The 27719-nt window shown below is 31.4% G+C and overlaps 4 protein-coding genes and 1 long non-coding RNA gene across 6 annotated transcripts; 3 read left to right on the top strand and 2 right to left on the bottom strand.

The window, feature by feature from the left end:
• Positions 1-493: 493 nt before the first annotated feature.
• Positions 494-3618, top strand: LOC120080598 (WAT1-related protein At1g09380). The gene is made up of 7 exons (XM_039035317.1): positions 494-660; positions 948-1010; positions 1260-1376; positions 1759-2014; positions 2493-2651; positions 2748-2899; positions 3441-3618. The coding sequence occupies exons 1-7, from the start codon at positions 515-517 to the stop codon at positions 3616-3618; spliced, it is 1071 nt and encodes a 356-aa protein (XP_038891245.1). The 5' UTR covers positions 494-514.
• Positions 3619-13603: 9985 nt separating this feature from the next.
• LOC120079958 lies at positions 13604-16486 on the top strand. 2 transcript variants are annotated; one of them, XR_005482377.1, is made up of 2 exons: positions 13604-13680; positions 15884-16486. It is a non-coding gene; the product is annotated as an uncharacterized LOC120079958 (long non-coding RNA). The 2 variants fall into 2 exon arrangements; XR_005482376.1 differs by having other exon boundaries at positions 13613-15074.
• Positions 16487-17884: 1398 nt separating this feature from the next.
• LOC120079055 (trafficking protein particle complex subunit 4) lies at positions 17885-19754 on the top strand. The gene is made up of 3 exons (XM_039033245.1): positions 17885-18160; positions 18407-18575; positions 19279-19754. Exons 1-3 carry the CDS (start codon positions 18101-18103, stop codon positions 19473-19475), a joined length of 426 nt encoding a protein of 141 aa, XP_038889173.1. The 5' UTR covers positions 17885-18100; the 3' UTR covers positions 19476-19754.
• A 220-nt stretch (positions 19755-19974) lies between these two features.
• Positions 19975-20668, bottom strand: LOC120079054. The gene has a single exon (XM_039033244.1). The coding sequence runs from the start codon at positions 20631-20633 to the stop codon at positions 20112-20114; it is 522 nt and encodes a 173-aa protein (XP_038889172.1). The 5' UTR covers positions 20634-20668; the 3' UTR covers positions 19975-20111.
• Positions 20669-22742: 2074 nt separating this feature from the next.
• On the bottom strand, positions 22743-23308 carry LOC120079261. The gene is made up of 2 exons (XM_039033419.1): positions 23133-23308; positions 22743-23037 (listed from the first exon to the last, which is right to left on the bottom strand). The coding sequence occupies exons 1-2, from the start codon at positions 23306-23308 to the stop codon at positions 22743-22745; spliced, it is 471 nt and encodes a 156-aa protein (XP_038889347.1).
• Between the last annotated feature and the right edge of the window lie 4411 nt (positions 23309-27719).

Genomic DNA, 27719 nt, shown 5'->3' with positions numbered 1-27719 from the left:
AGACTAGACTAGTCGTTGAGTGACGTAGTAGTTTTTTCTATTATTGTGTTCTAATGCGAACAAGCATTTATATTTAGACCATGTTTAATATTTCACAATCAAAACTACTGCAATTGTAATAGATTTTTTTTTATTATTCATAATTCACATAATATTGTTAATTAGTTTTTCGAAACTTATTTAAATGTACCGAATTAATTGATATTCTTTTAACTAACCAAAGTTGAGCCATACTCAAGTTAATTCAAAATTTGTTCTTTGTCTTAATTACCAATCTAGTTCAAATTCATTACATAACTTCCCACACGTAACTTCTCTCTTCAAGCCCCTCTCCTTCTTTCCTCTCACAAACGTCCACACACACATATATATACTTCTTCTAAATCTCTCTCTCTCTCCCTCATGCATGGATTCATTCTGTGAATACCTTTGATCTTCTCTCTCAAAAAGATCAAGAACATCTCAAGAAGAAGAAGAAGAAATGGAAGGAGATGATATTACAGCATTGATAGGAATGATTATATTGCAAATATGCTATGCTGGTATAAACATTATCTCAAAACTTGCCATGCAATCTGGAATGAACCCTCTTGTTCTTCTCACTTATAGACAGATTTTTGGCACTTTGGCCATTGCTCCTTTTGCCTTTTTTACTGAAAGGTACCCTATACCCATAATTTTTTAACCTCTTTTTTTCTTTTCTTTTTTCATATATATTCATATTTATCCATCCTTTCTTTGTTATGGGTTTCATTTTTTTTTCTTTTTACAATTTCTTTGAAGAGAGGAGTTCAAAAAATACTAAAAAAAAGAATCTTTCTTGGTTTTCTTGTTTGTTTATATGGAGATTGTTCTATTTAGTTTTTTCTATTTTTTGTTTGTCTTCTTGTAAAGATTCATGTAATATTTATTTATTTATTTATTATTTGTTATTATTTTTGGTGCAGGAAAACAAGGCCAAAGATCACTTTTACAGTTCTGATTCAAATCTTTGTGTGTTCCTTATCAGGGTGAGTAAAAAAATAAAAAGGGTCCATCTTCAAGTTTTCAACTTTACAACTTTATTAGAAATAATGAAAAACGTCCATTTGATAACTATAAGATTTTTATTATTCACTTTATACTAATGTTTTAAAAAATTAAACAAAAAAAAAAATTAATTTTTAAAATTTATTCTTGTCTTAAGAATTAATGGAAAAAAAAAACCTAAAAAATGAAATTGTTATTAAACGACCTAAATTTTAAATGTTTCGGGGCAGAGCAACAGGAAACCAGATATTCTTCTTTGTTGGGTTGAAATACACAAACCCAACAATTTCAAGTGCCATGGCCAATGTTCTTCCAGCTGCTACTTTTATTCTTGCTGTTATTTTCAGGTCAAATTTAATTCTCTCTCTTTCTAATTTATTAGTTTAAGCTTTCGAGTTCAGTGTTATACGTGTCATTTTCATTCTGTTTCGTATAATATATAGTCCACTTGCTATAAAAAGAAAGTCTTATATTAGTACTACGATGTAATAACAATTTTGATTCAGCATTTAACATGTCATCAGAGAAAATATATTATCGTATGTCATGGATCCCACACACACAAGTCCGTCAGTATTTCTTTCTATAAATTGAGGTAACATGTGGTACTAGAATTTGTAATCTAACTTAAGTTTTTGGATTAAGGGAATGTTGTTAAAGGTAAAATTAAGGGCTTCTTTTTAAATGGAAAGCTTTGATATAAATATATAATATGTAATATTTTGGCAGACAGGAGAGTGTGAGAATCAAGACCAAGTCTGGTTTTGCAAAGGTAACAGGGACAATTTTGTGTGTATGTGGGGCAATGCTGCTGTCTTTCTACCATGGACACACCATTGACTTAGGTGAATCAAAAATTCACTGGCCATATGTTGAGAGAATGATCAAGGAAACAAACCCGACGAACCGTCAAGGAAAATGCGTCCTCGGCTCGGTTTTGTTGCTCTTGAGCTCTTTTGCTTGGGCATTATGGTTTGTCATCCAAGTAAGTAATCATATAATCATAATCAGCTAAGAAGCATGAATATGAGACACAAATACAACGAAATACCACTTTTTTTTTTTTTTTTTTTTTAATTTAAGACATAGATACAAGGACACGTTTATTAAAATATACATTTTTAATAATATATATCATTTTACACCATAAGTAAATTTAAAGTAAATGGACTGATGCATGTGTATGCTTAAAAAATTAGTTTAATGTATTTTACACTTAAAATTTATTATTATATTGTCGTATATGTGTCATTTCAATCTACTCAACAGGTGTGATATAAATGTCCTAACACATTTGTTGCACTAATAATGTTCGATATGTATCCAACAAGCATCAGAGTGTCGGACAAGAACACGTTTATCAAACTAAAGTGTCTGTGTGTTTTAGATCATTAATTACCCTAATTTTGCTACACTTTAATTTCCAATCTAAAGATAGCTTGAGAAACTATTATACTTTGTAGGCAAGATTGAGTGTCAAGTTCAAAGCTCCCTATACAAGTACTACATTGTTGTGCTTCATGGCCTTTTTCCAATGTGGACTCATAGCTGTGATTTCAGAGCACAATGTTGCTGCTTGGTCTTTGAAAAGTACAATCCGACTCGTTGCAGCTCTTTATGCGGTACGTACCGTACTTAAATCTCTCGATACGTACGTACGTAGTGTCATTACGGAAAGTTTGAGAAACTCTCTTCTATGATATGTTGTTTATTCACAGGGAGTTGTGTGCTCTGCATTGACATTTAGCATAACTTCATGGATTATACAAAGGAAAGGCCCTCTCTATGTCTCCATTTTCTCTCCTTTATTGCTTATCATTGTGGCCATCCTTAGTTGGGCTCTACTCCACCAACAACTCTACATCGGAACGTACGTATCCATGCATTTCTTTGATTCAAAACATAATCGTTATCAAACGGTCATTTTAACCATATTAGTACTCTTCTTAAAAAAGTATATAAAACACTTACCATCTTAGCTTACATTGTTTTTTTGAAAAATTTAATCTTGATCTACGCCCTTTTCGTTTCATTTAGATTCCAGTTGAAAACCATTTGTTTTTTTGGAATTTAAGCTTATAAACACTATTTTCGTTCATTAATTTCTGTGTTTTGTTATCTATTTTCTCTTTAAAAGTCAATTCAAAATTTTAAAATTAAGAAGTAGTTTTAAAAAACTTGTTTATATTTTTTAAACTCAATTAGGAATTTAAGTGTTTCTTTAATAAAGATAAAAATTTCGATTGAAAATTTTGAAGAAAACAAGTATAAATTTAGAAAATAGAATCGTTATTATACGAGACCTTATCATTTTACTTATAGATTTTTGTGGTAATTTTGAGGAGTGTTGATATGTAATAAATGACTTTTTTTTTTCTGGTATTTTTCACTGTTTTTGTGGGATTCAACAGTGTTATTGGCTCTGTTTTGATAATCATTGGGCTTTATGCTGTGCTATGGGGGAAGTCCAAAGAGATGAAACTAGAAGATCATCACAACATGGAAAAACCAACAATAGAGAAGCCAGATGGGAGTCATATTATTGAGGAGAAGGATGACATGGAATTGCAAATCACAAACATCAAATAAAGGGGGAGAAAATGAGGCAAGAAAATCAAATAATGTGGAGAAAGTTTATATGATCCCAAAAATGGACTTGAAAAGTTCCTTTGAGGAGGAAGAACATCAAAATTTGGAATTGGGGATTGTATTGTTAAAATGTTTTCTTCTTCTACCTCTCAAAGCGTTTAAATTTTCAATGTGTATAAGTTTTTCTTTTGCAAATTTAATTCTTATGTATAACATGGTCTCAAGAATTTGTATGGTTGATTTTTTTTTTTTCTCAAAGGTATTGAATTAAATATGTAGGATGGGAAAATCAGACCTCTGACATTGAAGTTAATAGTATAAATACTATGTCAGTTGAATTACGCTTATTTTGGGTGAAAATTTTTCCAATGAAATTTATGTCTGTAAGTTTCACATTTTTTTCCATTTAGAGCTTTACTTGGTGATGTATATAACACTAAATACAGTTTGTCGATGTTTCTATCTCTCGATTTGGTAGTTATTGAACTAAAAAACAACTCTAAAAGTACACAACTATTATATTCTACTATGTTTTATCAGGATGTGTTTAGAATGCATCTTCAAATTTTCAATTTAAAAAATAAGTCATTTTAGAAAGAAAAAAAAACGGAGTGCCAAACTAGCTTTTAAAGAGTATTTTCAATTATTTTTGCCAAAAATATTTAAATAAAAATGAGTCTTTTTTTTAAACACACTTTTTTCTCATGTCAATCCAAAGAGACCTTTAGCAAGAATGTTCTAGTTCAATAAATGTGGGGTAGAAAAGGAATGATAACTCTTTACGCAAATGATAGTGTCATATTGACTAAGGCTACATTTGATATTCTACAATCTTAGCAAATGGTATCTAATTCATAGAAGTGGGATCCACCTTGTTGCTTTTGCGGTTGTTTACCCAATCCCCTAAAGGTAAAGCGTAGTGGTGCCCACATTTAACATTACCCCTATTTCTTGGGGTTCAATTGCTCCTATTTAAGGTGTAAATTTGATTACAATGATTTTGACCTACTTTGCCCACCTTCCATTAGTATATACATCTCAATTTGAGTATAAACACACTACTCTTCCTTTTTAATATTAAAAAAGCCCATATACATCAAACTTGATATCCATTCTTTTCTCTCCATCCTAGCAATTTTCCTGAGTCCCTCATTTTTCATTTGATCTCGCTCCCGCACTTTCTCCAACCCTTGCTATGTGGTCAAAACCAGATACACTAGGTATGTGATTTCATCAATAAATTCCTTTCTCGCTCTCGCTCCAACTCGTTCCATGGAAACCAAACACGCTAAGTATTTCTAGTTTTGGTTTAAGATTGTAGATTGAGATTATTCTTATTTTTCAAGACAAAAAAGAATATATTAAAGATTTTTCTTAAAATATATATATATATATTTATGATATCTAAAAAATATATATTAGAATTATTCTATCAATTAAGAAAAAAATATTTTGAAAAAAAAAATAAATCTACAATCAAATTAATATATGAAATAGATTCACGAAATTTAAAATAAATACTATTTCTTTTTTTAAAATCCTTGGTTTGGGTATTAAATTTTTAAAGATTTTGAGAGTTATGATAAAATATACACTTTTCAATTAACAATTACATAGGTTGGTAAATACAATCAAAAGTAATCCTCTTACAACCAAAAGTAATCTATTAACATTTCAATTACTTTATAACGCAATCTAAGTGATTGGGGGGTTTCGGGGAAAACCTATGTGGGGCACCTTTTGGATGTGAGATGCTCGTTTAACCTCTTTACAATTGTATCCAACTCTCAAATGGATAGTAAACGAGATCTAAATTATGTTTAGATGTTAGAAGTTCAAATATACTAATAATGTGAGACATTTATTAGAATATTTATGGTATAAATTTATATAATATTAATAAAAGTTAATATAACACAACAATAATTTTTTTACTAAAAAAATTCATAATTGATATGTATATTTACTTGTAATTTGATGTTCAAACGTCTATACCTCACTTATATTAAGATGAAAAAAATATATTTTAAGAGAAAAAAAAACTCTTAAAACTTTTAAGACTAAAGATTTGGATATTTTTCATCAATTAGTTTTTAACTTTCACTGTTTTATTTAGTATATAAAACTTCATTTGATATTCATTTTTGTTTAAACTTGTAACACTACTTTCACCCTATAATATTGGGTTGTTTTCAAATATATATATATATAGATTTAATAATATATATATATAAAAAAAAAAACATGAATCAACTTTATTTACAAATATACAAAATTTCACTATCTATTAGTGATAGATCACGATAGACATCTATCAGTGTTAGTGATAAAAGTCTATCGCAGTTTATCACTAATAAACAACCATTTTGCTACCTGAAAATATTTTCAACAATTTTACTATTTAAAACAATATACACTATAATTTTCTATGTTTACTTAGCTAGTTAATTTCTGCATTTTTTAAAAATGAAGCTAAATTGAAAAAATTTAAAAAAAAAAAAAAAAAAAAAGCTTTAAAGAACTTGTTTTTGTTTTTAGGATTTAATTAGAAATTCAAGTGTTTCTACAAAATTGGTGGAAACTATACTAGAAAAATTAAAAAGAAACAAGCATAAATTCAAAAACATAAAACTAAAAATAAAATCGTTATCAAATAAGATTTAAACTTTTTATTATTTATTTTAGTCTTTAATTTGTGAAAAAGCATTAGGGTGACTCAACACTCAAAATTCGGATGTTAAACAGAAAACGCCAACAAATATTATAATAACATAATTCTAACAACAATAAAGATAAATGAACACGGGAGTTGGTAACCTAGTTCGATGATAAACCTCCTACGTCTGGGGGGCTGTATACTCAGAAAAGATAATCCACTAATAATGATGGGTTAAACAATTTACAACATAATGCTTATCTGTAATATACCAATTACTATAATGGCTCACGTAGAGCTCAACTCCCATATCACCTAGGCTCCCTCTAGATGCGACACCCTTTCAAATGTATTTAGGCTCCCCCTTGTTGGAATATAAAGACAACATGCACAGCGGAAGCAAAGATCGATAATGTTCTAATTACATTAAGACTATGTATAAGCATGCAAAAAAAGAAAAAAATACAACCTTTGTACATAGAATCTACCGTAATCTTCCTCTTTGTACTCGATCGACACCCCCAACAGAAAATCCTCGCTATCCTCCGATTGAAAAACATGGTTGTGGGACCGTTTTGTTAGTGAAAGCTAGGAAATTTCACTCTAGTAAAAAGGACAGTAAATGAGGTTTTGTCGAAGAGGTAATTTCAATATTCAAGGAAACATTAGTTTTTCCACATTTGAAAAACAAGACTATTTAAAGACAAAATACATGCAAAATCCTATGTTGAATATCTTCTACCTCAAACTCGCATGAAATCTCTAGGTGTCAAACTTTGAAAGAGCCACTTAAAAAACCTCTTAGTTAGTAGAAAAATCCAACAATTGGATTTTTCCACTAACTAATTTTTTATTAAAATAAATTTTATAATAAAATAATTTTTGATAAAAATATGAAATACTATTTTCATATTTAGAAGTTATTTAATTAAATAAATAAACAAATTTAATATCACATATTAAATTGTCTTTGATACTTAGCTTTTAATTAATCACATTAATCAATTTTCAAACACTTTCCTGCTAAAATTTTATTTAAAACATACTCTCCAAGAATTTAATTATATAAATGTAAATTATATCTCATATAAAATACAATTTCCCCTAAAGACCGAATTTGAATATTTCAAATGCTCACTTCACCTAGTTCTTCAAATTTGTCCCTAGTGAGCTAACGAGGAGACTCGATGGATCTATAGATCATGGGCTCCAATGATCCGAGACTAATCGGTCAAACTCTTTAACCTAGTTAATGAACATTTGTTAACTAACAGGAATGTTCACTATATCCTATAGTTGCACTCCTCTCACTATAGATATATTATGCATTCATTTGATATAACTGTCATCGATGAGTTGATCCTTCATTGGTTGTTCGTAACCTCAACTACGTCAACTACCGTTTTATCTCTGAGTTACATCTTTTCTCCTTAAGTACCATTGTCTCTCTAATGAACAATTGATTTAGGATCTTAATCACTAAATCAATTCCCTCTCAGGCCAACGAGAGGATGAGGCCCCTTGTTCAAGACCGGGGTTCAGCCTTAGCGGAACAACCTTTCTACTATCCCTAAATGGGTAGGAGTGAATTCCATCTTGTAAATTCTATGTCCCCAACTATCTACCCTATCTTGTCTTTGAAATGAAAGGCATATTAACCAGTGTTGTTCAGCTTACCCTTACCTATGCAAAAAAGGGGACAATCCCCTATGCAAAAAAGGGACAATCCTGAATAAACAGAGACAACTCAGGATTCAGATTAAGTTATCTAGGTCATCAAGAAGTGAAATTAATCAATGTTAACAATAAACAGTGTTAATATGTAACAGTGATTATTTTGTGGTCAGTCTTACATAATCTCATTCTGTATAACACCCCGCTCACATGTCTCTACATGAACGAACTGATCACATCATTTATGATACTTTACAACATTTGTAACAATCATAAAGCGGGTTGTATTCAATAGTATCTTTAGAAATAGGTATCCAACCTAATCCAAGTACTATAGACTATTTAGGCTCACTACTATGAAATCTACAATACTTGACACTTGTAGTTTTTAATTACTTGACGTTTCTATGGAAAAAAACGTCAAGTAATATGATTTTGGACAAAAAAATGTCAACTAAAAGGATTAAAAAAGTGGAGATTGACGAAATATTTCGGATATTTTCACACGAACCTTTACTTGACACGATTTTCGTGTCAAGTAATATAAGGTCTTACTTGACATGTTTCACGTGCCAAGTATAAAAAGCTCTTACTTGACATTTTTTCGTGTCAAGTAAAAGGGTTAAAAAAGTGGAGATTGACGGAATATTTCAGATATTTTCACACGAACCTTTACTTGACATGATTCTCGTGTCAGGTAATATATGGTTTTACTTGACACGTTTCACGTGTCAAGTCTAAGAAGCTCTTACTTGACTTTTTTTCGTGTCAAGTAAAAGGATTAAAAAACGGAGATTGACAAAATATTTCGGATATTTGATAGGCCTCCAATTTGGTAGGCGATCATATAGCATTTTGTTACTCAGTGATCGTGTAGCAGAGCTAAGCGATCGTGTAGCCGAGCTCAGCGATCGTGTAACATTTGGTAGGCGATCGTATAGCAGCATTGGATAAGCGATCGTATACATTTTATTACTCAGCGATCGTCTAGTGTTACTCAGCGATCATGTAGCAGAGCTAAGTGATCGTGTAGAGACTTTATTTTTTACTTAGCGATCGTGTAAAGACTTTATTTTTTACTCAAATTTGGTTTCTCTCCTATAAAAATTATCAAATAAAATAACATTTCCCTCTCCCATTTTCATTTCCTTCTCTCAAATTAAAAACTTTTTCTCTCCTCCTTCACTATCTCACTCACAACCTTCCCCTTCCCCCTAACTTTTTTCTTCTTCCATGCGTCTGAGAGCCCTAGCCATCGTCAGCCTTCATTCTCCTCGCGCCTCCGTTCGAACTGCTGTTATTTAGTTTTTCATCCCGTCATCTGCTCAGCCACGCCAACCCTCTTCCTCGTCGTCTGCTTAGCGGCGCTAGCCGACCAGTTGTGCACGTCGTTCATGAGTCTTCAACCTCGCCTAGATTTGTAGCCAAATGCCCCCAACCGCTTCCATCGCTTTAGTCGCGCCCAGATTTGTAACCGAACGCTTCTGTCACTTCCGTCACTTCAGCTCTGCTCAGATCTGTAGCCGAACACCCCCAATCGCTTTCGTCGCTTCAGTCAAGTTGGTCCAGCCAAATTCACTTGTTATCGTCGAGGTCGTCCACGTCTTCGTTAAGGTCTAGCTTTGTAATAGATATGTTCAAGTGTGGGCTTCACTCTATCTTGTCAGATCTATACTCCATCTCACTGGAATCTTGTATTTTTGGATAAGGTTTTGGTTAGTTTGGTGAGTTTTGATTACTTTAGTGGGTTTCTTGGAAAATTTTGAATACCCATAAGTTTTTCTACCCAAATTGATTGATGCTTTGTGTGGTTTGGCTTTAGATTCAAGATTCGGAGAACATTAATGTGTTGTCCAACAAGTTGATATTGATTTCGGTAAGTATATGAGGTATATCTTGTTTGCTGTTTGATGGGTTTGTTCCATTGTTGCCCACAATATTTTGGTTAGTGTTGGTGGTTTTACTTGAAAATTTTTAAACACTCAATAAGTTTTGACATTAACTTAATAATATCTGTCACTTTTTTGGTGTTAGATTGAAGTGTTGAAAGGAGTTGGGTTGCTGTCCAATAGGTTTGAGACTGATCTTGGTAAAGTTTTGGTAAGTTTGGAGGTTAGTATTAATTGTTCTTTGTTACCCATTGAAGTATTGGTATTGAGTTATTTTCAATTTTTGATGTTCAATTCAAAGATTTCAAGGGATTGAAGCCACTATCCAACAAAGTTAACGATGTTTGGATGTTTTAATAAGTATTAAGGCCTTGAAACTCTTTTGGAATTATTACATAGTTGCTGGAATTTGCGTTTTGTAACCATTATTATTGAACTTTTCGTAGGTTGGATTACGTTGTTGTATTTTAACACTTATTTATATATTTTGAAATTTGATGTTATCGTCCTTTATTCTATTTTGCAAGTTGACTTGCTTAAACATGGCTTGCCTGATCCTTAGTTCTCGATCTTTAGACTTCAAAGCTCAATGTATAGATTAAATAATGTACTTTGTTGAGAGGTTATTTATTAAACAATTTGTCACTTTTATGTTTGTTGAAAGTTGAGTTTTTTATACAAAAGCAATAGTTGAGATTTTATTTTGTGCATGTACATGTGAAAGAGAAATATTGTTATAATTTGTGAGGAGTGTTCATTGTTGAATATATGGATTTTTAGTGAATATATTGAGTTGATAGATCTTAAATGTATAATGTTTATTTATTTGATGTCATTGTATTGTTGGAATACAAGGTAGAAAATAAGAATATCAATTGGGGCATTTAATTTGAAAACAAAAAGACATATACTTGACACATAAAAAACGTCAAAGAGTATCACACTATACTTGATACTCGAATAAACTTGACATTCCACCAATGTCAAGTGTATTATCTTACTTGACACAAAAATTGTATCAAGAAACATGTTACTTGACGTTTTTTCGGAGTCAAGTTATCACACTATACTTGACACTCAATAATTGACGCTTTTATAAGTGTCAAGTATGCCCTTTACTTGACACTGGAAAAACGTCAAGTAATCCAATTTTTGTAGTAGTGGCTATTTTACTCGTACTTGATCTAGTTTATGTCTCTACATAAAGTCTAAGTATTCATTACAATAGCCAAGGGTTCATAGTTTAATGGATTTAGAGTTATCAATTCATTTTCATTCAACAAAACTTGTCTGAACAAACTTCATATATGTTTACTATTTACAAATTACGAGTTTTAGACATACAACCCAACACCCCTAAGTTTGATATTAGTGATGAGACTCCTCTCACTACGATATCTTCCCCTCAAGTTAATGAACTCCTTTCACTGATGAATCTTAGGGTCTTAGGATCCCCCTAAGATGGAGAACTCTCTTCTCCAAAGCTAAGTCTTAGGCTCCCTCTAAGATTGAGAATCCTTTATGAATCTTAGGATCCCCCTAAGATGGAGAACTCTCTTCTCCAAAGCCGAGTCTTAGGTTCCCCCTAAGATTGAGAATCCTTTCTTTGACAGTTAAGGCTTAGGCTCCCCCTAAGTCGTGATAATCTTCAAAATGTTGCAATCAAAAGATGAAGAACTTGCATAGCGGAATGACGAGCAAACGAGCAAGAACATGATGTAGAATAGTTTGGTCGAAGTATAATAGTCATCTTACTCTTAAAAACTAAATTGGCGTAATAAACACTCTCCACCTTTTAAAAGCATGCCAAGACACCCTTTTTAATAGATGAATCCAGAAAAGTAAACTTCTCCCAAAAAGGAGAAAATAAGCTACGCCGTAACAAAGGAAAATGTCACATAAAACCAATCTGCCAAAATTTTCTAGATTAGGAAAAAATATTATGTAGAAAATATTTAGATGTATTTCATCCAAATGGTCATCTTGTTTATCGAGGGGATAATATAATTTATATGTATTTAATATTGACGTAGATATATATTTGAGCCGTTGATTGAAACCAATATTATATTATTATGAATTATTTAAAAACCTAAAAACAAACGTCCATTTGATAACTATCTGTTTGTTTTTTTATTAAAAAAATTATACTTGTTTTCTCGTAATTTCTTATTTAAAGTTTTCATATTCTTTATGTGGACATTTTAATTCTGAGCAAATTTTCAGAAAATACAAGTGGTTGAAAGCTATTTTGTAATCTTCAAAATTTAGTTTTGATTTTGAAAATACTCTAATATGTAAAAGACATAACATGTATATAATAAGTGAAAGAGATGTTTATAGACTTAAGTTTTCTTAAAAAAAAAAAACTCAAAATCAAATGATTACCAAATGGATCTTAAATTAAACAATTTAAAAAAAAAAAGACCAAAACCTCATTTGGTAACTATTTCGTTTTTTGTTTTTGGTTTTAGAAAATTAAGCCTATTTACTCACAGTTTCTTACAATAATTTATATCTTTTTAAGTATAAAAGTTATATTCTTTGCCAAATTTAGAAACAAAGACACGTTTGTAAAAACTATTTTTTAATTTTTTAATTTTGATTTGGGTTTTGAAAATATGGGTAAAAGGTAGATAAGAAATCGAGAAATTTAGAGGTAGAAAGGAAATTTGTAGACTTGATTTTTAAAATTTAAAAATTAAAAAAATCAAATAATTATCAAATAATTCCTAAAATAAACGATTTAATAGTTGAACTTCGAAATTTGTGAATTGTATTAGAATGATGTGTTTAGCCCTAAATTAAATGAAAATATTATTTACATAAAATAAGAATTTAGTTCCTAAATTTTTGAAGTTTTTGTCAAAACAAATCTCCGAGGCTTAAGAAGTTTCCAATAAAATCCGTTAAAGTCATTCAACTTTTAAAAACTATGTCGTGTTTAGTATAGATTTTTTACTCGATCAACCTTAATTTATTATATACTTTTGCTTTGTAATAACATTGAGAGTTTAAAACTTATTAGATACTTTTGAAAGTCTAAGAGATTTTTTAATTTAAAAATCTATTAGATATAAAATGGAAAGTTTGAAACTTTAAATTTTTTGTAATTTATTTTTAGGCAAAATTCAATTTATACCCTAAAACTTCAGGATTGTATCAATTTAAACCTTAAATTAATAATTGTGTCAATATAAACCTTGAATTTTTGGGTTGTATCAATTTAAATCTTAAATTTTGAGAATTGTATGAATTTAAATCCCAAACTAATAATTGTATCCATTTAACCCGTAAATTTTCATAAGTATATTAAACTCTAAATTTTCATAATTGTATCAATTTACACATTCCTTTATATTTAGTTTGAAAAATATCAGACAAAACATTTAATTTTTTCAATCAAACTTATGTAAATTTAGAGGTTTAATTGATGAAATTACAAGTCCTATCCATATGAAACATGATGATGAAGAGTTTAAATTGATACATTTATGAAAGTTCGAGGTTTAAATTGATACAACCCTTAAAATTCAGGGTTTAAATTGATACAATTATTAGTTTGGGGTTTAAATTGATACAATCTACAAAATTTAGAGTTTAAATTGATACATTTATGAAAGTTTGATGTTTAAATTGATACAATCCTTAAAATTAAGGGTTTAAATTGATACAATTCTAAAGTTTAGAGTATAAATTGATATTTGTTATTTTATTTTATTTTTTTTAAAAATAAAATAAATTTATCTACCAAGAAGATGTTTTCCAAATTACTTATCAAATAGAGCGACCATGTTCAAGTGCAACCGATAAAACCCTAGAAATCACCGAGCTCCCTCCAGAGTAAGCCTTAAGCGCCGCAACACTTCTTATATATAACACCAAATTTCCTTTCCGCTGCTTCCTAGTTTCTTCTACGAATGCTTATATTACGTTGATATTCTCTTTGATTTCAGTCCCCATTTTATGCGTTTCTATCAATTCCATGATTTCAAGCTCAATCTGCACCCCTTGTAGAAGTCATTATTTTCAGATTTTTGTTGGTGTTGTTGTTGTTGTTCTTATTGGGGTCTTCTGTGAACTCTGTATTTTTCTTTCATTTGTTTATTACATTGATAATGGTGGGAGATTGTTTTTGGTTTGTGATTTTCTTCTAGCTCCCAAATATCCATTGCTCTTTATGTCTAAAAAATCCAGTTTACTTGAAAATTTGATCTTAGCTGGTCTCCTATGAGATACCCTGATTAGTTTTGTTTTGTTTTGTATTTTTTAATTTCAATGTTGTGTGTATAATGTTTTCCCCTCAATTTGGTGCTGGGCCACATTAACTACATTGTGTGCATATGTACTTTTTAAGGGGTTTCACTCATCTAGTGGCTAAACCCAAGAGTTCTTAAGTTATCAAGTTGGGTAACCATTTGGTTCTTAGTTTTTAGTTTTTGAAAATTTAGCTTATAAACACTACTTCCACTTCAAATTTTGAAAATTGAAAAAGTAATTAAAAACTTTTTTTGTTTTTGAAATTTGGGTTCAGTATACAACTTCAAAATTTGAAAAAGTAATTAAAAACTTTTTTTGTTTTTGAAATTTGGGTTCAGTATACAACTTCTATGGTTAGAACCTAAGATCCATGATGGTCACCTATCTAGGACCCATGGATATAAAATTGAAAAACTTTTCAATCTGTGGTTTGATTCAGTTTTATATTTCTTATTAAAAGACATCTCTAAACTTTCCAACTTCCAAGTCCTTTCAACCAAGGTGCATCTTTAGGAGACATGTAATGTTGTGTATAGAATTTACCTTCTTGGCTATTTATGCTATTGGTATGGTGTGCTTATGGACGGTCTTGTGCTGATTAATTTACCGTCATCAGCACACAACATACACATAAGCTACATTCTTGCCATCTTTGTCTTTCAAGTTTTTCTTCAGTTTTTTTTTTGAGGAAAAGCTATCTATGTTATGGCAATATCTGAATCACAATATTGTGTGAATTTTTAATCATCTGGCTGTCAGTATTTGTGCTTATGGACGGTCTTGTACCGATTAATTTTCCGATATCGGTACATAACAAAAACCTAAGCTACACTCTTGCCATTGTGTCTTACAAGTTTCCCTCTAAAAATTGAGGTGAACTATCTATGCTATGGCATATATCTTTTGAACACACATCTCAAGCCTATTGATAATTTTGTGGTTGTCAATGTCTTTCTAGTTTTCATGCAGTTGTTCAGGTAAAGTGATTCATGGTGTGGAAGAAATCTGAATCACACCTCTTGCCTACTTCTATTTATGTGAAGACAGTTGCAATGTGCTTTTATGTTCCTGTGCTGATTAACTGGTTCTTTTCATGTCAGACGCATTAATATTCCTTGCCCGTATCAGACTCTTGCGTCTTGTTGGTCAAGTTCTTCCTTGTGGCATTTTAGGAATAGCTTCCATTAAGCATTGACAAATATTTGAAACTAAGCTGTTTGTAGTAACAGTTGTTTTTGCTCTTGTGCTTTTACTGATTGTCTTGGATTTAATTGATTTTTTAGATGATACTATTCATATACATTGTATGTTGTTTGAAGTCGATGTGCTTATGGACGGTCTTGTGCTGATTTGATTGTTGAGCCATCAGCACACAACAAAAACCTAAGCTATATGGATGCCACTTTGTTTCTTCAGTTTTTCCCAGACTTTCTATATGGGGAAGCTTTCTACACTGTGGCTACATGTATACACCCTTGGTTCACCCCTAAATTGTTGTTTTACGCTAAATAGCTGCATAAATGCCTCCTTACTCCAGCCATTCAATAAAATTAAATAGAGGACGAACTTGCACATTCAACAGTCAGATTATAATTTGTTGGGATTTGATACTTATTGGAGTTTTCCCCTCTGCATCCCATTGTTTCTGAGTATGAATGTAGGTTTTGCTGAAATCACTGTTGAGCTTCGTCTTAGTTCGTCCTTCAGGGATTGTGCTTGTTTTCATTCTCGGATGAAATGCCTCCTCTCTTGTGTAGCCTATAAGGGGAAATGCGTTTGTTTGCAGGTAATACTCATAGTACCCTTTTGAAGAAGGGTTATCTGAGGCAGGTTTGTGCCTGTATGGTCATCAATCAAACTGGGTTCAGCAAGAAAATAGGTAAGAAAGTCCTTTTCGATCCGATGAAGAAGATGAAATGGACACCTTTCCTAATACATCCTTCCCAATTCAGGAAAGAAGAAACTAAGAAATTTGCATCTTTCTTAGAGTTGGAAGGATGTTACTCTTGATTTCAAAGGATGTCACTATCAATTCTTTGGAGTTAATCAAGTGACCAAGCATCACACAATCTTGTCAATATTTTTTCCCCCAAGAAATTTTACACCAAATACTTGATAACGTTCCAAGTCTTAGATGAGGAAATAGTTAGATTTGGAGTATTGGTTTCAAAGATTAGTTGAGGTGTGCGTGGACAGATTTGAATTGGATATATGTGAAAACCTATGTATCACATAAATGGACTATATTCTATAGTTTGCCAACATTTCTTTAGAATATGGTTTAGATTGCAATTATTGTTGTTATTATCATTTTGTGTAATCACTCATCCATAAATGACATAAAGAAGAATAGTTAATTTTCAGGGATTACATCACCTTGACCATAGCATTTGCAAATTATTAATTTGATTATATTAATGTTAAATTTTCAATTAAATCACTAGAATTTGGACTAAATTTTAGTTGGACTCCTTTAGTTTTATATATGTTATAGTTTCTATTAATTTCTTAAATCTCTTGAATCTAAATCATCAGTATTTTTTTTTAAATAATCTACATAACTCATTAGTTATGGAGAATTTATATGGATGACCTCAATTTAGGAGTTTACTCGAAATTTGGCATTATTTTTACAAAATTTGTATGGATTGTTTCTATGAAAATCTTTTGTTTTCATTGGTTTTTTTTTTACAATTTCTGTTGTTTACGTTGCCTTTCGAATGTTTTCCTTTTTTCTTCTTCGATGATTTTTGTTTATGTTGTTGTCTTTTTTTTTTTTTTCTCTTTTCTTCATTTCGTAGTTTTTTCAAGGAGGTCGAATTTAAATTTTGAGTGACGTTTTTTTTAAAGTGAGGTCAAATTTGTATTTGTTGATGACTTTTTTTTTAATCATTTCTTACTCAATCTGTGGTTGTCAAAACCTAATATAATAATCTATAAAACATGGGAAATTGACACAACAATACAAGGGATTTAACAAATAAACATAAGGATGGAAAACTCCTACAATTGTTTTTTCTTCTTTTTTTTTTTAAATGAAACTTTTACCATTACAAGGATAAAAAAGTAAGTCAAATAATATAAATAAAATTGAAACTCTCATATCATTTCCATTTTTAATTGAAACTAATCCAAATGAGAGGTCAAATTTGATAATAATAAGGGATGAATCATATATTTAATTTCTATATTTTGTTTGTGTATTTTTAAAATTTACATTTATACTAGATATATAACTGAAAGTTCAAATTTTCATTAATTAAAAAGTTCAAATTTATATCTAATAGATTAATTAATTTTAAAATTTTCTAACTTATTAGAAATTTAAAATTTTAAAACTGAAAATCAAATAGACACGATATAGATTTTTTTTGTTATTAAAAAATAAGTAAGACCACAATGGTGAATAGTAAGTATTAAAGCCATAATTGTTTATCTATTGGTGACACTCCTTTCGCCCTTCCGGTAGGAGTGCAACTAAAAACCAAAAAGTATGTTCGAATCGCTTTTTATTAGAAAAACTAACTTTAAAAGTAACATCTTTTAGTATTTTAATTATGAAAGTGCATGTATATTTATTGTTTAGAAAAAAAACTAATTATTATGGAACATGTAAGTTTTTTATTTAAAAAATGTCAAGAAAAAAGAAACAAAAATATCATATTTAAAAATTAGAAGAAAAAAGAAAAGGTGAAAAATAGAGAACCAAATCGATAATAAACCGATCTAAACAAAACCAATTCAATGGGGTTTTTTTCTTTACTTGACATTGATTTGAATCTAGTAAAATGATTGGTTTAGTTTGATTTTTAGTTGGAACCGAACCCCTAGCCTTCACTCTCAAGCTCCCGAAACTCCCCCACTGGCTTAAGATCGGCGTTCATTGAAACTGGATTATGCGCCTTCAAATCTACGTTCTTCCCCACACTGATTATCACTATTCACAACCCCATTCATTCCATTTCTTTCGTAATACTTCAGAATCTTGATAGATCTAAAGACGATGGCAGCAATTTACAGCCTCTACATCATCAACAAATCTGGTGGTTTGATCTTCTACAAGGTAATCGACCAATACAAACTACTTGTTTATGAAATTAGAAACACAAATTTCTATTAATTCCCTCCTGGATTGAGAGTTTTGATGCCTTATTTTGTTTCTTAGAACCCCAAGTCAAGATTTCAGTTTTTTGATCTCATATAGAAAAGATATATAAATTGGCTGGGTTTGAGTGGAATTATTCTATTTATTCTTCATTGGGTATTCTCTGTGGATTGAATCTCTTATTGGGTTTGTTTGAAAATTTAGGATTATGGGTCTGCTGGACGAATGGATACAAATGATAGCTTGAGAGTGGCGAGTTTATGGCATTCTATGCATGCCATTTCCCAGCAGCTTTCGCCTATAGCCGGTTGTTCGGGTGTCGAACTTCTTGAAGCCGACACATTCGACCTCCATTGCTTCCAGTCACTTACTGGTACATTTTTCCTTCCTTTCCTTTGTTTACTTTTTTGCTTCAAACACGGATTCTGTCTCAAACTCTGTGATCCAAAGATAAGCAGTTAAGTAAGTTCCAGAATGGGAAAGCACAACTGAAGTTCTAGAAACTTTATTGATCTTTTTCTTTTCCTTCTTGTTTCGAGTTCAAGATTATATGAGATTGGGGATTCGAACATAACTTTTGGTTGAGATTATTATGCCTTAATTGGTTGAGTTATGCAGCTTATGCCTGATTGGTAGAAATGATATTGATCTTCTGTTAGAAAAATGTAGCTTTTCATAATCATATTATAGTTTCCTTCACAGATATGTTTGTGCTATCAAAGTTTTGGGGAAAAACTGGTATGTGGTGCAATAGAAACTGCAAAATTAGTTTTTCAAAACTCGACTCTGTAACTGTTTGTGTTTAATCTTTTGTCATTAAACTTTACTGCCTGCAGAGAGGGAGGAGAGATAAGGAGTGTTTCGATATAGATGTGAATGGCTTTTGATCTGGAGAATTAATAATTTCTCGATTATCAACCTGTGTAAGAAACAGAAATGCTTGCTTTGTAGATTTTGTATTTCCATGTTCAACAATTTGTCATGTTTGCAAAGTTTCACGACAGTAACTTTCATGTTATAGTCATGCTAGTTCTTAATAAAGAAGCTGAATCATGGATGGAAATTATCTGTTGCAGGGACAAAGTTTTTTGTTGTGTGTGAGCCTGGGACTCAGCACATGGAGAGTCTTCTGAAGTACATTTATGAGCTATACACAGATTTTGTCTTGAAGAATCCATTCTATGAGATGGAGATGCCTATACGGTGTGAGCTTTTTGACATCAACCTAGCACAGGCAGTGCAAAAAGATCGTGTTGCTTTGCTTGGCCGATGATCTTAGGACATCCTTCATTTTGTCAGTATTCATCCACAATTCAAGAAGGAAAGGCTCATGATATTATTGTGCAAAATACTTGATAATTTACCGTCCTTAATGCTAAATGTACGTCATTCCTAGTGAATCCTGTGTGAGATTTGGTGGAAATAGAATGTTTCGTTTCAGTGTTCAGCAGAAAGTCGGTTAATTTTATACCCAAATTTTGTCAATTGTATACAGATCTGGATCCAGTTAAATGACAGAGCTTTTGGGACATGGTGAACTTAAGCAGTCAAAGTATTTACGTTTTACTTCAACCAATTTAGATAAATGAAAGCATCAATTTCATGATGTTCATCATTGAATGCATAATTGCCAGCCAAATCTTCAGTTTTTATACATTGCACTGAACTAATTGTTATGATATTATCTCAATGCTAGTTCGTATTTGTGCATATAAGGGGTAGTTATAGCTCAAGCCTTTTCAACAGATGGAGTTTGTTTTAGCACAATGAACATGTTTTAGTAAATGTCAATATTTTGGTTAGGTATGCCCATTTATCTTCTACATAAACAAGCTATATCAGAGTTGTGTAATGAGGCTGTGTGCACTTGTTATCCACGAAAGAAATCTGACAGCGATGACTGGGTAGATCAAGTGGCGAGAATATGACCTGCAACCACAGCCATTGCAATGAGGATCCTCAATTCCCTCTTCCTCTCAATCAACGGGCTCTCTGGCGTTGGTGGTCTACAGAAAGCCTCTCCTCTTGGCGCTGCTCGTTCAACCTCAACCATATTGCCATAGTCTTTCTGATTGAAGTAAGAAATTGCCTGTACAAACGCCTGCCTGACCTGGCTGCAACCAATTCTGCAAGTCTCGAGAGCAGCTCTTGTTGCTGGATCATCAGTGCTGGCTTGAAGTTCCACAATGAACTGATAGGTATTGGAAGTGTTTCTCAGAACTTGGTCATTTGCTATCAAGGTCAGGGCAATATAATCTGCTGGAACTCTTAGGTTTTCATTGAAGGTTCTGTTGCAAAACCCATAATCCTCATTTTGACGGCATATTCGATCAATCCTTTGCTGTGTTGCCGGATCTCCCAAAGCAGGGTAAATGATGACGAGAATGAGGAACAAGGTTAGCAGTTGTGAAGAATATGCTGAGAAAGCCATAGTTACTTGGCTGCTAATGTTTGCAATTCTGAGAAAGCAGAATAAGGTGAGAGTGGCTTTTATAGGGTACTCTCTTCTGCTGTTTAATGCATTTTATTGCAGTTATTGGCATATTATCTCCTAATTTTCCCTTGATTTTCTGGTTCATGATTTCAGTTCAAATAACCCAAATTAAGTAAAAAGAAAGATATACATGAATTGCTGGTTTTATACTGAGCTAGAATAGATCTTTTGCACATGGTTTTGGAAAATATAAGTTGAGAGAGGCAAATCTGATCTGCATTCCATAGTGTGGTACATCCAAGAATTTCAATTCCTTCCTTACCTGTTATACCCTTTTTCTAAACTTCCATGATTCACATTTCTTTTCCATATATTCCCAAAAATTTCCAAGTATATCTCTCATCATGTACTTTTCTTTCTCTAGGGACAAATCATTACAATGCGTAGAAGAAAGATTCAACCAACAAACTTATTTAAACCTTGTTCATAAAGCAAACTCAAACAAAACAATAAGAACAATACAGGATAGAGCACAAAAGAAAAAAAAAAAAAAAAGAAAAGAAAACATCACTAGTGTTTTATTAGCTCTTGCTTTCATCAAAGATTTACTGAATGTGGCCATGAGCAGCAGCACATTGATTTACACTTATTGAAATATCACAGCATAGGATCATAAGTTTGTTCATGACTTCAATATGCAATGAGTTGATTCTGATGGCTTGACTACACATTAGAACAAGTTTCTTTGATGCTACTAACGGACCATTGTCTCTGAAGATCTTCTGCTGTGAGAACTGATAAGCTTTCTGGATATTTGCTTGAATTTCATGGTAATACTCTACACAATGCTCAAAACTTTTCTTCTGCTCAGGATCACTCTCATTCTTACTTAGTTTGGAGAAGGAATCAAGGTTTTGATCTGCTTGTTTCTTTGTCAGATTGCTGGATATAAGAGAGAGCTTAGGGAGGTCGGCCGAGACGGTACGGGAATCATTATTAAGGATTTTCTGGCAGAGTGATGGGTTGGAGGTTTTAGAGCAAATGATGACCAGATTTTCATGGGGGATTCCATGAGAAGGGAAAATGGTTAGGGAAAAAGCTGCGAAAAGAAGAGCAGGGATGAAAGAAGTAAGATTTTGAGAGCAATCCATTGCTGGTTTCTTAAAAGAACAGATTGTATGTATAGGCAGTGGCTTTCTTTGGAAAGTAAGAAGCTATTTAAATAACGAGATTAGGAGAAAAAGTAACTTTAAAAGTAACTGATTCTGCCTTGTAGGATGCCACTTTATTTTCTTAAAGTACCTTACAGGGAAAAGTTTAGGATGTTTGTTTTTTCTTGGAAAAACAGCCACATGGGCTACATGCAAATAAAACTCTTGAGAAACAACAAAGGGAAAAGCTTTACATCTCCTTCATTTTAGATTTGACTAAACTAGAATTTTGCCTTCATTTTTTTTCACCTTTGTCCTCCACCTAATGGTATTCATCTACTAGTAGACTTGATTTCTCATTACCAAAATCCTTTTCAAATCTTTACTAAACATTTTCAAATATTGGGACAATTTTGAAACTTCATAAAAAGAATGATCCACCTTTGTCTTTAGTTTTGCCGTGGGAACACATACCGCCTATTTTTAACAAAATAATTGACATGTATTCCATCCCTGAGATTGGAGGTTGACATTTTCATGCCTCCATTTGTTCTTAAAAAAATACGAAAATATATATATAAGATATTGTGACAAATATCCAAAGCAATCGAAGCATGTCAAATAAGATAACCATCAAAATGTGGTCATGTAAACCAAATGCACATGTTTTGTATTCATACTATATATATGAGTGTTTGAGCCAACCCACCTGATCTGACAACATTTGTGTGTCAAAATGTCAACGAAACTCATAGGTCACCATAGATTAAACTTGTTCTTTAGTAGACCATGACCCTTTTTGACCACAAAGTCAACCAATGAGATGATCAATCTAAAGTGTGTGTGTGTATATATATATATATTTTGGTAATCAATTGATGATCTTTATTTAAATGTAATGATCATATGGATTTCATCATAAAACCAGAGATGGTGAGATTTTATGAATCTAAGATTATGCAATGCAAGAACCAGATACTATAGCCATGGCAATGAGAATCCTCATCTCCCTATTCCTCTCAACCAATGGGCTTTGTTTTGCAGGTGGTGTGCTGAAAATGGAATCACAACTTGCTTGTGCTCTTGGTGCAATCCTCTCAGAGTTCAACATTCCTCTGTAATCTCCTTGTGAGAACAACCTAATCCCTTCACCAAATGCTTCCTTCACTATCCTATATGCATTTTCACATACTATCAAGTCGTTCTTCATTGCTAGATCACTTACGGTTGCCAAAAGCTGTTCAATATATCTTTTTAAACAATACAAAAACATTGTTAATTATATGATGAATTCATATTAATAAGTATGTGTTTAGATCATTTTAGTAGTATTTTTTTAACATACCCAAGTGTATTGGTTACATTGATATAGGCTTGATTGTTGGCTATTTGAGTTAGCCCTGTATAGTCTGTTGACCAACCTTTCAAATTTGCATGGAACGTTTGGCTGCAAAACCCAAATTCCTCCATTTGACGACACAATCTGTCGATTTTAGCTTCAGTTTCACTGTCAGCAGCCATAGTCGAGCGAGCAACGATGAAGACGATGAACAAGGCAAGCCACAACTGAGAAGACAAAAAACATATTGAGGAAGCCATATTTGAATTTTGGCAAAGTGAAAGGATGAATATGGGATTTGTAGGATCATCTTTATGAATGGTTAGTTCATGTTATTGAATTACACTCTCACTTCTTTCCATCTATTTCCTTCCATTTTCTTCAAATACCTTCAAATTTTGGATTAAATATTTTCGTTTTCATTGTGAGAAAGAGAGTCGGTAAGTGATGACTTATCTACCGAGTATGTTCAAATTGACATTCATAAATCCAGAAGAATCTCAAGGAAAATATTTATTTGTATGCCATTTTTATATGATAAGCACAAAACAACTCTAAATAAGATACGGACTAAAATTTGAAAGTAAATGTGTCATTAGATGCTTTATTTCTAAACATGTTAATCTGAATATATTACTCAATCATGTTATGTATTATAATTTTGATCACAAAGTTAAAGGTTTAAATGTTGGAACTCAAAAAAGAAAAAAAAAAAAAAGGAAAAAGTAAAGAAAACAAATATTAACATTTTTATAAACATTAATGTAAAATCCTATGAATTGAGATCATATCTAGTCATTCATCAGCTTATGTTATTCATCAACACTCCCACATCTTTCCATCCATTTTCCTTTAATACATTCCTAATTAGTTGAATTTTCTCGGGAAGGTATATTTATTTGACAGCCATTTTTCATATATGATAAGCACATAACAACTTTTTTTTTTGGTATTCATTAGTTTGATTAAAAAATCTTATTTATATTGTGAAAAGAAAAATGGATTTAAAAAATCGAGGTTCCGTTTGGTAATCATTTGGTTTTTGATTTTTGGTTTTTGTTTTTTAAAATTAAATTTATTTTATTCACATTTTTTATAATGATTTGCATCTTTTTTTAGTACAATGGTTGAATTTTCAGCCAAATTTTAAATATAAGAATAACCTTTTGAAAGTTATTTTTTTTTTTTAAATTTTCAAAATTTGACTTGGTTTTTTAAACCATTGGTGAAAAGTATATCACAAAGAAAGAAATTTGGAGGTGAAAGTAGTATTCATAGGCTACATTATAAAAAAAAAAAATTGAAAACAAAATGATTACTAAATGAGGCCTGAATTTACTGATTTTATTTTCTAGTTCAACAATTGTGGAGTGAGAATTTGAATCGTCAATTTTGAAATGGTAATTGACGCCTTGCATGTTCTTTAATCATTATTACACATACAAAATGTGGGAGATGAAGGAATTCAATTATCTATAAACCTATGACCAAGTTAGGTTTTTAAAAGAAAATACATATAGTCTAAGGGTTAGGATTTAAAAACAAAAAATTTATATGATTCAATGGGACTAACAAACATATAGTTCAAGAAGAATAAACTAATGTATATTAAATATATATAATTAGTTCGACTTTTACAATTCTCTAAACTATATGAACTCCAATTCTAAGTAAAATACGCCATTATAACATTTACTTGATGTAAAATCTTTTGAATTGGATTTGAAAATTGAAAGTATAGCTTTGATGATTATTCTATATTTGCTGCAAAATAGAGATATGTACAAGGAAATATCCAACTTTCAATTGACTTGGTTCTTCAATATATTTTTCTAGAGGAGTGTAGCACTTATAGGCAAGAAATTTTTAGTTTTTTTTTTCTTTGGGCGGTGTACACCAAAGGTAGGGGATTTGAATCATGAAATTCTAAATTGTTAGCTCATCTTGTTTGAAATTTGGTGTTGGCTATATTTTCTTAAAGATTGTTGTGGTTAGTGGTAACCTTATGCTTCATCTTGTTGTGCAAGATGTTCGTCATCCTATCTCGTGTAATGTCCTACAAGATTTCTATCTTAATGCAATTTCTACTTGAATAGTTTTTCCAGATCTAAAAAATTCTGGGTGTTTATGCTTAAGAATTTTTAGTTTCCTTTTCTAGGCTCGACATGCTATGCCTTTTGTGTGATTATCCTCTTTTATCGTGGCTGTTGGGGTTAATGCCCTAAATTTCGTAGGGACCTATAGTTTGTAAATGTATCAAACTCATTGTCTATTTAATAAAATATATGATATTTTATTCTTTTTTTTGTTGCATTAACCACAAACCAATAAACTAATATCCAAGGTTATCTTGTAACTTAAATATGTATGTAGAGACATACAGGTGGATCATATTTAAGTGATAACCTAAATGGTCTATAGTAGATGGTTAACCTAAATGGTCTATAGTAGATGGTTAAGGTTGGGTATCTTATCCTAGTGACACTACGAGTATGGCCCGCTTTGTAGGTGTTATAATTATTGTAAAGTGCTATAAATGATCCAATCCCAATCATTCATGTATAGACATGTGAATAGAGATTTTCTATGCAAAAGAGTTTGTATAAGAACAGATCATGAAATGTTTAGTCTCATTATATAACATCATTCATAATAGAGACTTACATTTCATCAGGATGACCATAGATAATATGACTTGAATCTTGAGTGAGTTGTGAACTCTTGCCTATGAGAGCGGTCCTTTGATTTGTATGGGTGAGAATGGCTAGATCGCCGATTCAATAAGTCTACTATTTTAAGGATTCGTTTGATTGGGGAGTTGGAAACACAACTACATAAGAAGGAATTCACTTCTTCTCCGAAGTTGGGGTAAGTAGATAAATTGTTCCCTTAAGGGCTAATTTTAGGGCTTGAACAATGTGGTGCCACACCCTCTCCTGGCCCGAGAGGGTTTAGTCATAGTGGACTATGTTATTATTATTCATATGAGGGATCGGTGGTACTTAAGAGTTAGATTGTAACTACAGGGGAAAAACGGTAATTTTGGCCTAACTGTACCAATTTGTGAAGGGTCATCATACTGTTGATTGGGTATATCCCATGGACACAGAAATATATCTTGACAGTCAGTAACAGATAGTAATATAATAATTTAATAAGAGTTTAATTAATTATTCATGTATCGTTGGAGCTTCAAACTACAAGTTCAGCATGATCCCCTTAGATAGCTCAATAGAATTAATTGAGAATTGTTTTTGTATTAATTTGAATTGTTCAAATTAGCAGAGGGATTTAATTATATATGATATAATTAAGTTATTTTAATTCTATTTGATATAATTATTATAGCTTTAGTGAGAGGAAATAAATATTTGAATATGATTCAAATATTATTAATATGAATTGGATTCATAATTAAATTTAATATAAATGTGATTATATTAAATGCTGTAAAAGAGAAAAAGAATATATAGATTATATTTGTATGTGATACAATATTAAATCTATAGATTATATATTATATTTGATATTACATATATATATATATATATATTATATATAATATATATATTGATAAGTTTAGTTATCATATTTATATTTATATATATTAAATATAATTTTTATTTTATTTTTAAATAAAAATTAGGGAGGAAATTACAACTCCCTCCCCTCTTTTCTCTCCACCCAACATGGGTGGTTGTGGTATTTTGGTTTTTTGAAAGACAGGAGAGAGTGTCTTTCTTCAACAATCTGTTCTTATTGAAAGATTGGAAAACAATAGAAGAGTTCTGTATGTGAATTTGAGTTGTTGGTGAACAATTTCAAACCTTCCTCTCCACACAAAATTCTCTCAATCCAAAATAGCCAGAGCCCACCACTCTTGGGTTCTCTACCTGAGAATACGAAGGAAGGCTTTGTGGTAGTGTTCGTGCTCTTGATCGAAGTTTTCTTGAAGAGAGTCTTCAAGACGTTCATGTGTTGTTTGAGAGATTCTTGAAGAAAAGTCTTCAAAGGTAAGGTTTCTAAAACCTATTTATATAGCATGCTGTAATTTATGTAAATGAATATATTGTTCATGTTTTACTGTAAAATACATTCAATGAAAAATGGATTTGGGACAATCTATCTTCCGCTCACGGTTCCCTTCAATTTGGGATCCTTTAGTGGCTATTTAAAGGACCATTTTATGCTTTTAGGGTTACGCTTTGAAAAGAAGGCACAGAGCCATTCGCGGTGTTTTGGGTCAAGAATTTTGAGGGCATCAATCCTTGTGATCTCAAGTGGTGGGCTCTGGCTATTTTGGATTTGAGGAAAAACTAAATGGTGAGGAAGAAGGATTGAGTATGTTCTCAAAACTCAAAACAAATACACAGAATACTTCTGTTGTTTTCTCACTTTCTCAATCTCGATTAACCAACGAAGAAGAAGAAAAAACTTTTTCTTTTATTCTACTTGCCAAAAATAACCACCACCCATTTACGTGGGTGGAAAGAAAAGGAGAGGGAGTTGTAACTCCCTCCCTTATTAATAAAATAATAATAATAATATAAATATGATAACTAACTTATCATATTATATATATATATATATATA

The sequence above is a fragment of the Benincasa hispida genome, chromosome 6 (genome assembly GCF_009727055.1).
Source record: "Benincasa hispida cultivar B227 chromosome 6, ASM972705v1, whole genome shotgun sequence".
Classification (NCBI taxonomy): domain Eukaryota; kingdom Viridiplantae; phylum Streptophyta; class Magnoliopsida; order Cucurbitales; family Cucurbitaceae; genus Benincasa; species Benincasa hispida.
The sequence above is the reverse complement of the archived record's forward strand: the minus strand, read 5'-3'. Positions and strand labels throughout refer to the sequence as shown.